Source organism: Urocitellus parryii, chromosome 6 (assembly GCF_045843805.1).
Source record: "Urocitellus parryii isolate mUroPar1 chromosome 6, mUroPar1.hap1, whole genome shotgun sequence".
Taxonomy (NCBI): Eukaryota; Metazoa; Chordata; class Mammalia; order Rodentia; family Sciuridae; genus Urocitellus; species Urocitellus parryii.
The window spans coordinates 141358250-141373192 of NC_135536.1; the positions used below are offsets into that span (position 1 = coordinate 141358250).

Below are 14943 nucleotides of genomic sequence, written 5' to 3' on the forward strand. Positions count from 1 at the left end.
AGCTCATTTTCAGAGCCAACAAGGCAAGTCTGAAGTCCTTAGGTCTTTTCCTGGCTCCGTTTTCTACCTCCCCTTTTCCACTCTTAAGAACTCTTGTGATTACATGTGGCTCACCCAGGTAATCCCATCATCTCCCTCTTTTAAAGTCAAATATTAGCAATTTAACTCCATCTGCAATCTTACTTTCCTTTGCAATGTCACATCTGAGGTTCTAGGGGATAGTTCATGGATCTCTAGCTAGGTTCTGCATTACTGTCTGACATCCTTATTGCTTCCTAATGGATAAGAATTTCTGGAGCAAGTTCTGGTTTCATGCACAGAAAGTACTTTAGTAAGAGATGTGGATTTGGGAGGAGAGAAGAGATTGTATTCTTGTCATTCCAATCTGAGAGTAGTTGGAAGGAGAGGGAGAGGGGAGAGAGGATGAGTGGGAAATGTGGGGGGATCATGAGCTGAAATTGATTTCCATGCATTTATGAATTATTGTCAGGATGAATCCAACTACTGTGTATAACTATAAAGTTGTAATAGAAAAAGCAAAACTTTATTATTATGGTACCATAATATACCCTAATAATTTATCCAAAAACTATATCTAAATAAATCACATGGGACTACATGTAATCAGGAGCTGCTAGGTGAGAAAACTATTCCTTTCTTTAATCCAATAAATAACAGCAGTATAATGCCTTACATATGGCAAATCCTCCATGAATACCGGTTGACTGGATGTTTGGATTTAATTCTGAAGTTTTAGTTGATTTGGAATCTGTGATGTGTTTGAGCACCTTGGCTTCCAGGGCATTGATGCAGAGTATAGACCCGAAATGAAGCATTCATGGGAACTTTATTCATGCTCACACTTTCCAAGCCACACACAAGTGGCCACACTGAGAAGGCACTAGGAGAACATTTGATAATCATGCATTCCGAAATGATTCTAGCTTTGTTCTCTTGCATTTGTATTATCCAAAGCCATACTTTGGATTTGAGTTCAAGGCTTCCCCATTTATTACCCTTTACACTCTAGTCTATGAGCTTCCTTATGACAATGCCCAACTACAGTGTTAGATAACAATGAATAGCATTTGATTTAAATGCTCAAATGTTGACCTCCAGTTGCAATTTGATGCATATTTGTGTACCTGTTCCATATAAGCCTACATCATATGTTTTATAAGGAATACAGAGATAAATGAGTAAAAAAAAATCTGGTGAGAAAACTGTAGATGGAACCAAAATAAACATGGTCCTACTCAAAAGTCTATGTTCCTAGTATCTTATAGAAAAAATGGCTTGTTCCAACTTGGGAAACTGGTGAAGAAGAAAAAGGATCATTCCTAGAGATGCTTTGAATCAAAGCATCGAGAAGGAAAACAGTTTTTGAGAATGGCCAATGCGTGTGACCAGAATGTAGGAACTATGGTAAGAAATATAGAGAGAAAGCATTGCAAATGTAATTTCAGGTCTTATTTTGATTTGTTGGGCCATGAATAGCAAACAGAGTTTTAGACTCTATATGCAGTGGGAAGAAATAAAAGGCTTTGAGAATAAAATGCTTTGCTGAGAACTTACTGTAGAATGGATCAGAAGTAGAGAAAATTATGAATAATATATAAATTAGGAGTGTATTAGAATAATCCAGGTCCTATTTAACTGGGAAACTGTTAGAGCCCCATTCAGTGTACTGTGGTGTATGGGTGTTTGTGTTTGGGAAAGAAGCAAACAAGTTATTTTAAAATGATGAAATTCCTTTCCTATATTTAGAAATTGGAAGAGTTCATATCATGAACTCTTTGAAAAACGTTTTATCTTAAAATGAATTAAGATTTGAAAGAAGTTGAAAATTAAAAAAAGTCCAGTGATTCCCATGCCTACTTAAGTAAGCCAACTCTTCCCAGTGATAACGTCTTACATAACCAGAGGGCTTACAGTGGCTTAAACCAGGAGACTAGTGTTGACATCAGACTATTGGCTCAGACACAGATCTGTTTCAAGTTTCACTAGCTTTTACATGTACCTGGTATTGGTGCACTCTAGTTTACTTACCAGATAAACCTATTTATAATCAAGATGCAGAAGTATTCTATTTTCATAGAGAACCTCACACCTGTTACACCCTAATGTCCACACACCCCAAACTCAACCTTAGAAACATGTCTGTTTTCTTTTGCTATAACTCTAATTTTTCATCACGGTAGCTCTAACAATGTTATGTAAAAGGAATCAGCTGGGTGCAGTGGTGCATGCCTGTAATCCCAGTGACTCCGGAGGTTGAGTCAGGGGATTTCAAGTTCAAAGCCAGCCTCAGCAAAAGCAAGGTGCTAAGCAACTCAGTGAAACCCTGTCTCTAAATAAAATATGAAATAGGGCTCTGGATGTGTGCCCCTGAGTTCAATCCCTGGTACCAAAAAATAAATAAATAAATAGATAAATAAAGGAATCATACCACATGTAATTCACTAAGATGGGCTTTCTCACTTTGTGATCTTCAGATCCATCCCTATTGTGTACATCAGTAGCTCATTCTTGTCTTGAAGATTAGAGGACTAGGTATGTTACACCTACTTTTGGATGAACAATCAGCCAAAACTGAGTGGGATATGGAGCCTGTAGAGAGAAGCTGCTGTTTGATAGTACCCTGGGGTTTACCCTGTGGTCTGCCACCTGGGTTTCCTGCAAGTCTGTCTGTACTACTTGTTTGATCTCTGTGGGCATTTTGGTCTATAACCCGTGGCAGTGGCTAACATTTCTTACACTGATAAAAAAGGAGCAGTGTTTCTGAATCACTGTATGTGATCCAAGAAAAGAAAGGTACCTTTGCTCAGGCAAGTTTGAGAAACAATGTGTCAGAGTCAGACTTGATATTACATTTTTTTAAAAAAACATGGTGTGTTCTATGATATTTCAGCAGTGCCTGCACATTTACTAAACCACAGATTGTTTTAAAAATGATTTTTACTACAAAGGAGTTTGTACAGGTATGAGGTAGAGGTCTCAGAGGTCAAGGGTTGAGGCTGTTAAAGAAACTGGCCGCTGCCTTTTTCCGTGTGTGTTGATGGAGAAGGGGGAACCTATGGCCGAATACAGTAGAAATCCAAGCCCAGGACCTCAGCATCTCCCCATGGCTTTGTAACCATCATAGTTTGATATGAAGGTATTGTTTGGTTACTGTTTTTTTATCCTCTTCTTTGTTCCCCAGTCTGGACTTTCTAACTTTAAAAATCAGCACTTTGGCTTCTTTTGTAGCACTTCCAATAGAAGTGGCTACATGGGAACCCTGAATCCATGGCTTATGGAAGGTGAGAGCAGAATCACATGCATTGGTTCTGGAGTTATGTGAACTGCTGTTAAAAAAAAAATTACAAAACGGTTCACATGTACAAGAGGTATAAAGCTATGCACACACACATATGTTTATATATACGCACACACATTTTATTAAACAAAATAAAAAGAAAAGATCAATTTAAAAATCGAAAATTCTCATTATTTTAGTTCTTTCTCTGACTTTCTGTGACTAAATCCTCCTCCTTTCTCCATCTCAGAAGAAGTAACATTGGAACTGAGTGCTTTCACCAACTCTGTATTTATATCTGAACAATGTATTCAATTATGCCTATTTTTGAAGGCTATATAAAAGAAGTCATGTTGCACTTTTAAACAATTAAAACATCTTCTTGAGGTTTCTGGCTTTTATCATTATTCATCTTATCTTTTGAAGAACAAAGTTAATTACCTTGATGAACAAAATTGATTATTTTTTTAAAAAAGTTTTGGCACTGGTGACTGAACTAGGGGGTGCTTTACCACTGAGCTATATTCCCAACCCTTCTTTAAAATTTATTTATTTATTTTTGAGACAAGGTTTCACTAAGTTGTCCAGATTGGCCTCAAATTTGCAATTCTCTTGCTTGAACCTCCGGAGCTGATGGGATTACAGGCAGGTTGACAAAGAAAATGTATAATATCAAATTAATCAATTATATTTCCTATGGTTTGCGCATTTCATGGGATGTTTAAAGAATCCTTCTCTGACCCCCAAAATCATTAAGATAGGATTTAATATTTTTTTACGATTTAAACTTTTACATTAAAGATTTTAATCTATTCTTGGTTTGATTTCATTTTAGCTTTCTTGGTATCAATTGACTTATACCACTTATGAAATACTCTACCTTTCCTCAGCAATTCCCACTCAGACATTATGTTAGTCAGTTTTCCATTGTTGTGACAAATACCTGAGATAAACAGTTTCTAAGGATGAAAGGTTTATTTTGGCTCTTCATTTTAGAGGTTTCAGTTCCTGGTTGCTTGGCCCTGATGCTTTGAGCCGGAGGTGGCAGGGTACATCATGTGGGAACACTTGGTAAAGGAGGATTGTTTAAACTCATGGTGACCAGGAAGCACAAAGGAATTCAGGAAGGGACTGAGGGTTTCTGTATCCCTTTCAAAGACACACCCCCCAATCACCTAACTTCCTCCCAATACCCCCCATTCCTAAAGGTTCCATCACCTCCCAGTAGTTCCATGAGCTGTAATATAAGCCTCCAATACATTGGCCTTTGGGAGACATGATCCATACTATAGCAGTAATAAACTAGGGCTGGGATTGTGGCTCAGGGGTAGAGCTCTCACTTAGCATGCATGAGGCACTGGGTTTGATCCTCAACACCACATAAAAATAAAATAAAATGGTATTGTGCCCACTTACAACAAAAAATAAAAGTTTAAAACATTAATTAATTAACTTTACATATATAGGTGGACTTCTCCATTGATCTATTACCTATCCTTCTACCAGTATTACTCAAATTTTATTTGGCTTTGGCATAGTTATTTCTGACTTGGTTCTCATCTTTAGGAATGCTTTGGCAAAAATTCTTAGATTTTTATTCTCTTCCACATAAGAGTTAACTTTTTGTCTTCCACAAAAACAGAAAAAGAAAAAACCAATATCGAAAGTAATTCAGATTCCAAATTAGAATTCTTTAAAGCAAAGCATCCCTGTCCAAATCTATAGGCTTTTGCTATTCCCAAAGTTCTAGATCGTTTTATTACATAAAAATGAGACTTTGTTTTTCTGTTAATGTCTATTTGTATAGGCACACACATTTAAATCAGCACCATTGTATTTGAGCACCACACATATCTCCCATGCAGCCTTTACACTTGGGGCATTTTTCCTTCTATTTAAAGTGCATCTTTTATATATGTGTTTGTGAGACTCTTTTGGAGATAAGGGTTTCCTGGCTCATGTTTTTATGAAAATATCTTTGCTTAACTCTTATTTATAGACAATTTTCTATATATAAGATTCTAAATTGAAAGACTGAAAAATACATATTAAATTATTCTTCTATCTTCTTGCCTCCCTTGCTGCACTGAAATATAACATCACTCAAATTGTTTTTTCTTTATAGTTGAATTTTCTGGTCTCTCTAGTGGTTTCTATTTTCCCCAAGTGTTTTTCTCAAGAGTATTTTAAGACTGGATTTGTCTTTATTTACCCTAATAAGGATAGTATTAAGTGGGGGAGAGCTTCCTTTCTTAGTGTCTTTCAACATTTATCAGAAATTTTAGAGCATTTTATTTTCATGTAATGTTTTTCCCTCTTTCTCACATGAATAGTCTATCCCCACCCTGAACCCTTATAAAACATAAATTAGAACACCCCGTTTCTGTCTTCCATGTCTCTTGACCTCTCATATATCTTTTTTGTCTCTTGTCTGCATTCTGAATCATTTCTTTGGAATTCTCTCTCAATTTGCTAATTTTCTGTTCAATTCCCTTTAGTTTCTATCAATTTGTACATCCTGTGTGTTTAAATTTATCCCCTCTCCTTTACGACGCTCCTGCCCAATAATTTAGCACATATTAAATTAGCAAAATCTTAGGTAAGCATGGATCTAGAAAACCATATTTAATGCCCCTGACAGTTCTATTATATTTCTACAATAATCTTTCTACTTTTCTGGACTATTTTGTTGCTTCTCTTTACCTCTCAAACTTAATATCTTCTCTCATCTCCACTCTCAATGACCAAGATTGACATAAATGACCCCCTGCTACCCTACTGGCTCCTTCTCTATCCCTCATCACCCTCTCTGCTGGAGTCCTCTGCTTTCTCTCTTAACTGTGGATGATCTGATTTGTTGCTGAGACCAAACTTACAACTTTCTGCTGGGTCCCATTGTTTTTACTGTTTTAAGAATATTGTCCCAAAGATTTTCTTCTTTCTTCCAAATCATTTTCCCTTCCTAACTCCCTCCTCCTCCAATTTTTCTCCCTTTGTCTTTTCTCTCTTTGTCTACCTTTTTTTTTTCTTGCTCTTCTGTCCCTCTCTTTCCTAGAACATTGCTTCATTCTCTTGCAGGCACTTTTTATTTTTTATTTTTTATTTTTTTTTTTTGCTTTTTTTGCTCTCCTTTATAACAAACTCTTTGGCAGAGTCCTTACTGCATATCTCAGTATTATCCCTTAATATTGAGTCAGGGATCATCTTACTCAGAGAAATACTTTGGTTTTTTAAACTACTATATTTGATTTACAGAACACCACCATCTCCTCCTGTATCCCTCTCTCTCTGGCTGCTCCTCAGCATCTTTCTCTGATCCCTTCTGGTAGTTTCAATCTCTAAATTTGGACCAAGGATCACTTCTAGGCCATTTCTCTCTATAGTTGCTTGCTTGCTTGCTAAGATTTTTCAATCTGATGTCTTTAAATACTATCTGGATACTGATAATACATAAATTTTTGTCTCTAGCCCTAGCCTCTAGCCTGAGCTCCAAACCATGTATCCTGTGTCATCTTTGTTTTCATAGGGACACCTCCCATCCCTCTCCTTAAACTCACTCTTCCTCAGACTTTCTCTGCTAATGAATAGATCCATTCTTACAACTTTTGAGGCCCCACATCTTGGTATCCTCACACATTCCATTTTTATCTTCTCATCCAAACGATCTGCATGTCATCTGGGCCCTACTTTATCAACAATTGACATGACCACTTCTTATCAATTTTCTTGCCATTATTGTGGTTCTAAGCTACAATAAACTCATTAAAATGGGTCATTAAAATATTTGTTCATAAAATTTATTTTTATTTTTTCCTCCTCATGCAGTCAGTGTTCCTTCTTAGATACAAGTCAGATCACATTATTATTGTGCTCATAACATTCTCAATCTAAGTTTGCATTGTGTCTTACGCTTCAGACACAAGGGTTCATTGCTGTTCCTTGAACACTCTAGAAAGAAAATGGCATCCTTCCACTTCCCAGCCTTGGTGCTTGCTGTTACTTCTAGCTGGAAACACCCTTCACTTGACACACACACTTCCACCAAGGGCTTGGCTCTCATGTCACCCTCCAAGCAAGGCCTTCCCTGACCACCTGCTTATAATTGTAGAATCAGCCCCAGTGGGTGGTATTCATGTCCTTTTACTTTTGTTTTTGTTTGATTTCATTTTGTTTCATGGTAGCTCTTTTTATCACCTGATATAAAATATATAGCTTACCTAGTTATTCTATATGTATTATCCAAAATCTCAATATAAGCTCCATGAAGTCTGGTTTTTGTGTATTTTTATATTTCTTTCTCTTTTCTTTTCTTCACTCTTGTCCAAATTGATATGGTCCACAGTCAGTGCTTAGCAAATAAGGGTCAAAAGAAAGATGAATAATGAATTTATGCTGGAGGGTGAACTAGTACAGAAAGATATGAGACTACTTGGGATGGGGTGAGGGAGGGAATACGCCGGAGTGAAGTCGTGCTAAAGAAGACAAATTAATGTAGAAGAACAGTCATTTGATCTAAATGAAAAGTCATGATCCACAGAGGGATATGTAAGTATAGATTTCCTGTTATATTTGTTAAAATGTTTTCTCAAATGGTTTTCTTAAACTAACTATTTCATGCTGACATAGCTATTAAGACTTCTTCAGCTATCCTGAGCAGAAATGTCAATGTAGATCAGTGAAAAACGTATGGGTCATTATAAGGAAGTTAGTTGTAAAAGTTGACTAGGAGTAAAAAAAAAAAAACTTTAAATTGGATGCTTGATTCTAATTATAAGAAGGAAAATTGAAGAAAGATCACATGCACTTTATCTTTTAGAAGAAGACACAACACAAAGCTTTATCATCTTAAGGTCAAATAGTAGAGTACAGAACATTCCTTAAGTAGAGTACAGAACATTGAAGGTGCCAGTCTTGAAGTTAACGTGTTTGACTAGATAAAAGTTTCAATCTAGGTTTCCATTGATAAGAGAGCATACATATATGAAATTCATAACACTCATTTGAATGGGGAACTGTATCAGTTAAATATAATGTACTTGACTTATGTATATACCATCAACACAGCTATAAAACAGTTAATTGTAAATTGATATGAATGTTTTGATATGGTTTATAGATTTATAAATTTTAAGAAATGTCATGTTCGTGGATGAGAAGACTAGGTTAGTTAGGAGCCAAGTATTTGACATTTTTTTAAGGAAGAATAATAAGTAAATGATGACAGCAAGCACAGTAGTAAGTGTTAATGCATGGGTGGTATTAAATAGTTTGCATTTTTTAATCTTGCAATATAATAACAAATATTATCTGTAGCATAGAGAAAGGATAGACTGAAATTTTATACAATGTACAGATAATCCTAGCACTAAAACTTAGATTTAATACAAAGATAAAGTAATAGATAAATGAAAATCATAGGTATATATGAAAAATATTTTGAGCATTATTAAATAAGATACACCATGTGTTAAAAGACTGTCATACCCCAGTAAAGAATGGGTTTCCCCAAAAAAATATGAGAGTGGCTTCAACATTATAATGATTACATTATATTGTATTAAAATGAAAAGTAAAAATCCTCCTTCTTTCAGAAGACATAAAAATAAAACAGTTGAACAACCACCATCTATTCCTGATTTTGAAAATAATAATAGTGAAATAAGCCCTGGCTAGAACTGATACAGTATTCCTACTTAAAGAAATGTTTTTATTAATTTTGGGATGGATACAAAACAGTATTTTTAAAAATAGCTAAAAGAGATCAAGAGTAGTAAAATCAATACTGTTGTGTGAATTTTCTGGTACTAATTGTATGTATTTGTATTGTTAATGTGATATGACTTACATAATTCAAACTGAAGCCAACCTCATGTTTAATAGAAAAATGAGACACTAGAAGAATTTTCATTACAGTTAGGAATCACACAATAACATCCTTCTCAGCAGTTTTGACATTGTTTTGTAGGAGTAATGACTTTAAACAAGAAAAAATTAAGATTTGAATATTAGTAAAAACAGAAAAGATTCCATATTGGTCCAATAGTTTGTGACTATAATCTTAGAAACCCCCAGAAGAATGAAATAGAAAGCCATTTGAAACAATAAAGAAAACTTAGCAAGGGGGCAAATCTAAAAAAAAAAACTAATTTATTCAAATTATTACCTTATATATGCTAACCATGGCTAGTTTCAAAAAATATTATGAAAGAAATGATTTTATTTACCTAGCCTCCAAAAATAAAACAAGCAAGAAATATATAATAGCTACATAAAAATAATTCTTTTAAAAGTTAGAAAAGCATCCAGCAATAAAACCATATTATTATTGGAAGGGTAGATTTAATATTTAAGAGGCAGTAACTTGTCCTTTCTAAGTTAATAGGTCACAAAGTGAGTTTTTCTTGCTGGCTGCTCATAAAAATAATTATCTCATCAACTAGACTACCTGTGAGTTTAAAAAAGAAAGTGAGGCTCGAGTTTGGAAGTAACTTGCCCAGGATTTCACTCCTGCTGCCTGTGACACTCATCAGGTGTTCTAGTCTGTTCATCCTGATTAGTGTGTTCCTTAGAGGCAGAGCTCTTCCTGTCTGCATCCATGCTCTTGCATTCACTGAAGCACTGGCCCTTGTGTTCAAACCCCACTTTTTCTTCTGCAGTAGAGGATGTGAATTCCATAAGTTGATTGAACTTGGGCATGTCAGTGTGTGCTTTGTCTGATCTAGACAGTGCTAACTAGTCATTTTCCTGTAACCCTACAGTCCCCAAATCAGCAGAACTTTAATGAATATTTGGAAATCTGAAGATTTTGTCTGAAATACTTGGATTTGTAAATATTTGGGATGGATTTCGGAAGTAATCGATTTCTCTAGTCAAATAAATTTCACTGTTGGTAGAATGTGTTCCATGGCCTGCCTTTTTGTGACCTTGGATTTTTCCAGACTGTTTTCCCTAAATTCAGACACACTAAAATCGAGGTGCCAAAATATAGAATAGGGTGAGGTCCCTGTATTTGTCTGCTTCAGTGTTTTCACTGGCCAAGTCATTCTGTGCTCTTATTCTGCTACTGTTTCTAAAACTGAGTTAATTGCATGTGAACTTGTATGTGTTTACACCTGTTTATGTTCCTAGATTGTTTAATCTTAAGTCAATGAGTAAGGATTTAAGATTATGCTCCTACTGTTTTATCAGTCACCCTGTGTTCTTTGTCTCCCTATCAGGTATTTTTGGTCACAGTCTGGAATTTTGAACTGTACATGATCCCCCTGGCATTATTGTTGCTCTTTGTCTACAATTTCATCAGACCCATGAAAGGCAAAATGAGCAGCATGCACGACAGCCAGGTGAGCAAAAATGGACATAGTTCTGGCACGTGATTTGTGGAAAATGTGCTCACAATAGGAAACAACAACTACCACCAAATCACTCCCCGAATCTGTTTTGGTTGGGACCTGGGGAGCATCCCTGCACACATACCTATTTCGCAATGGAGGTCTTTGTCTTCCCTCGGTGGCAGCTGTGTTAACTGTGTTCCTGTCTCAGCCTACAACCTCTGTATGACTGGAGCCCTGTTGTTGCTGGTCTTTTTTTCATGTGGGCAGTACTTGTGTGCACCCATCCAGTTCGCCATAAGGTTCCTGGGAACAATTTCCTCAACCACTAGAGAAAAACCTTTGGTGGATTCCTGACCCCCTTCAGGTCTTGTGGGACACTCCAGGGAGCTGACTCAGACCTTTCCATATGGGCAGCCCACACAATGTTCTCCTTTGGTCAGAAGAATCAGAGGATTCTCTGAAGCTTGTCAACTCCCAGGGCAATCAGAGTAAAAGCAGGTGGACGTAGATTCTTCTGTTCTCAGGTGACCAAATTAGTTTTTACTTAATTTTTTTTTTTTTTGTAATTCTCTCATTTTCTGTCATGTAGAAGGAAGACCAGACAAGGGCCCTTCTCCTGGGCATCCCTTTAGCACATACATATCTTGCTTCCTTTCTGACTCTCCTGCCTCAGCTCCCCTCATCTAGGCCCAAAGAATATTTTTGTGCTCCAGCATGCAGAAACTTGTATTTATAGCCTAGCTTTAGGATGAATCTTGCTATTCCTTGATCAAGAACCAGGTTTAAAAAAACAGAAACCCAAAGTTTTTGACTTGATCATTTCCTTTAGAAAGTGATTACTTACACCTGGGGTTTCCCAAGACTCAAAGCTAACCATTGTTACATATGTTTTCTTACGTTCTCACTTAAAAAATTTGTCTTTGAAACCATGAACGTTTATGGGATATTTCTGGTTTCATTTAGGATGGAGGGAAGGTGGAGAAAATGAATATTGTAGTAAGAGGTAAAACCTCAGGCACTTTCAAAATTCTTTTCTGTTCATTTTTGATTATTTAATGCAATAGATAGATTTATAACAGTAAGATTTATAACAATAAGATAATGAAACCAAATAAATAAATGGGTTTAAAGTTTAGATCCATTGAAAGACAGTGTTTTACTGAGCTATATAAATGAGGGAAATTAACAGAAAAACATCTGTCATAAAAAATGTGATCAACTGACACTTTTAAAATGTTTAATCAGATTTCATTTGGCCCACAACATGCATGATGTGTGTTTGTAGTATCTATATGTGCATGTGTGTACATATGCATGTGTGTAAATAAACTTGCATATGTATGAATCTAAGTGTGTATATAATGCCTTTTCTGCATATAAAACATTCAAATTCATTGATCTGTATAGTAAAGCATAAGAGTGGAAGAGGTACTCTTTTCATTTTATGCTTGCTGAAACTACAGTTCAGAGTGGCAAAACAATTTCCCTAAAGTCACAGAGCAAAAATGTGCTAGACAGTGACTCAAGCTGAAGACTTACAACTTCCCAAATTACGCTCGCTTTTCCCTCTCATAACCCAGTTTCATAGCATTCTTACTTATCTATCAGCTTGCATGAAACATGTTTACTGCCAATGGTAAACAGGTCAGGTCCTGCGAGGGTCAGTGAATGTCCCATACTGCCAGCTGAAGATCATGAGAATTCTGTACCAGCTCTGGAGAAATTTCTTGATGGCCACTCAGTGGTTTTGTGTACTATAGCAGAGTACTCTGGATCTAATCATTTAACTTAGCATACTACTGACAATTTTTTGAACTGCTGGAGTGATACTAAATAGTACGCCTGACCTTTGCACAGTTAAGCAACCAGGTAAGTGTTCAAGCTGAAAATTGACCCTAATATTAATTATTAGTTGGTTAATACTGAGCATTTCTTTCTGAGCTGTTTAATTCATTTGATTGTGTATGCATTTATATGTGTTTTTAGACACTGTAGTGATATGATTAAAAATTCACCTATTAAATAGCCAAGACTCCCAAAGAGATCTGAATGAGCCCATTGGCAGCACCATATTTTGCACCTGAGCTGAAGTGGACGAGTCCACACCAGAGCCCTGGATTTTCTTCCCTCACCTGCTTCTCCCAACCTCAGAGCCCAAGGAAAACAGTAAAGCCACATAGAAACTGTAACTTATCCTTAAGATGTATTATATTCAGACAAATGCATTTTCTACTGTCTAATGTTTCAGTAATGACCCCAAAGGGAAAGAGGAGTCCTTATAACCATGAGCCCAGCACAAACGGAATACGGTATTCTCAGCCTTAACAGAGCAGTTGGTTCATTTGTCAGAATGAGAACGAAACTGTTTACAGAACAGTGAAAGTCAGCAATGTATTTGTGAAGCTGGATGCCTTCAAAGGGCGCTCTCCTTGTAGCTTTTTTTTTTTTTAAACATTAATTGTTCTATGGAGATGGTGATGCCTATCATTTGTGGTCTTGCTGTGGTGTCCCTCAATTTTTTAAATGGCATTTTCAAGACTTTAGTAATAAATTTAAAAAATACTAATGTTTGAATTCTGTAGACAAAATTTAAAATGTATATGCAATTCAGTTTCTTTGGATGATTATGGTTGAGGCTTAATTAACAAATTGTGGGGTTTTGTTTCAGGAGAGCACGGACGTGGAGGAGGAGGAAGAGGAGGAAGAGAGGGTGAGTCTTCTAAGGAAACAGCTGGACAGGGACATGAATGGGGGCAGCAGATTTGCCCCGCCAGGTTGCATCTTTTTGGTTCTTTAATACTATAAATTAAATGATACAATAATATTAAAATGTTTTTTTTAAAAAACCCAGGATCTCCTGTATTAAAAATGGAACAGTTACAATCCTCTATTTGACTCTTTACCCAAATGGATTAGGAGTAGCAGTTGCCTTTCCTGTCTTGCAAATTGACAGGTAATATTTGTACACCTTTATGGGTATAGTGCGATATTTGGGTCCTAAGATTTCACATAATAAGATTCAAAGGGGAAATAACGTCAGGAATAACTGAAATATTCTAAACAGCATACCGATCGGAGTCTGCTCTCTGGACGAAAGCCAAGGTTAGCCCTCCCCTTTGTAGATAAAAGGTAGCCTGGGAAGTCAAAAGGAAATCAAGTGAAATTGCTGCTCCTTTAGGTTCACGTCGGCGCGCTGTGGGGTGGTCACCCACTTCCGAGCCTGTCAGTTTCCCAGCTGTTGCTGGCAGCGTTTTCAGCTATATGTCTGTGTACATCTGTCCTTTTACTTCTCCTGGGAGAATCTCTCAAATCTGCTGCTTTTGTTGTCATTACACTTTCAGACAAACCTTCTGGAATAAAATGAAAAAAGGGAAGTGCCAAATGAGATGCTTCAAGCTTAATGGACTTCCAGTCCCCTAAAACCTGTGGGTATATGGGGCCAGGGATGGTAGAATGGAGGAGGCTTCTGGGAGAGGAAAGGGCAAAAGGGAGAACCTGAAGAGTAAGTGTGCAATATAAATGCCCATTGAATAGAAATTAATTCAAAGATACTGGCTCCATGACACAAAGAGCCTGAAAATTAATTGAGTGGACCAGATGGTTTCGCCCATTTAAGGCAAATGGGGTGGGTTACAAAGTAAGTTGTATTTGTTGTGCTAAGAAGATCGTTAATAGCAAAATAATAAAGTATAATATTTATGAAAAGGAAATCCTCCTTTTTCAGGTTAGAGGTCCCACAGATTCACCTTTTATCCTGATGCATTGATGGGAGGGTTTACCATGTGACCATCATTGAATATTAGTTGCCTGGCTAAAGTGCATAAGGGATGTTTGGTAAAAGAAAATAACCAGTATTAATGAATTAGTTATAAACCTATACACTGTACCAGTTGCAAGTCTGGGCCTACAGTTTTTCTACCAGCCAGCTATGAATTATGGGTTCCCACAGCCCCTCCCTTGGGTTTAAAAATTTGTTAGAATAGCTCATAAAATGCAAGAAAACATTTACTTACACTTCTGGTTTGTGGTAAAAGATGCAACTCAGGAACAGCTAATTGGAAGAGACATACAGAGGAAGATTGGGGCTGGGGTGTGGTCCTTCTTTGCTCTCTCTAGGCACTGCATGATCCTGGCTCCTGCACATATTCAACACCACAGAAGCCTCCTGACATAGTTGTTTTTTTTTTTTTTTTTTTTTTTTTTTTTTTTTTTTTTTTACTTTAGTGGTTGTTTTTCTGGAGGCTTCCTTAAGTCAGCATGGATGATTAAATCACTGACCACTGTAATTAAGTCCATGTCCAGTTCTTTCCCTCT

General features: G+C 36.6%; 1 protein-coding gene across 4 annotated transcripts in view; it reads left to right on the top strand.

Moving 5' to 3' along the window:
- The window catches only part of Mctp2 (multiple C2 and transmembrane domain containing 2), a 160734-nt gene that overhangs the window by 112822 nt on the left and 32969 nt on the right, over nucleotides 1–14943 (top strand). Inside the window, exons 17-18 of one of the 4 annotated variants that reach the window (XM_026394055.2) lie at nucleotides 10516–10638; nucleotides 13298–13339. The exons of 1 other annotated variant lie outside the window; for it this stretch is intronic. In XM_026394055.2, the coding sequence (XP_026249840.2) occupies nucleotides 10516–10638; nucleotides 13298–13339 (165 nt within the window). The remainder of the gene's footprint in view (nucleotides 1–10515; nucleotides 10639–13297; nucleotides 13340–14943) is intronic. 2 more of the 4 variants (XM_077799771.1, XM_077799772.1) reach the window with 2 other exon arrangements.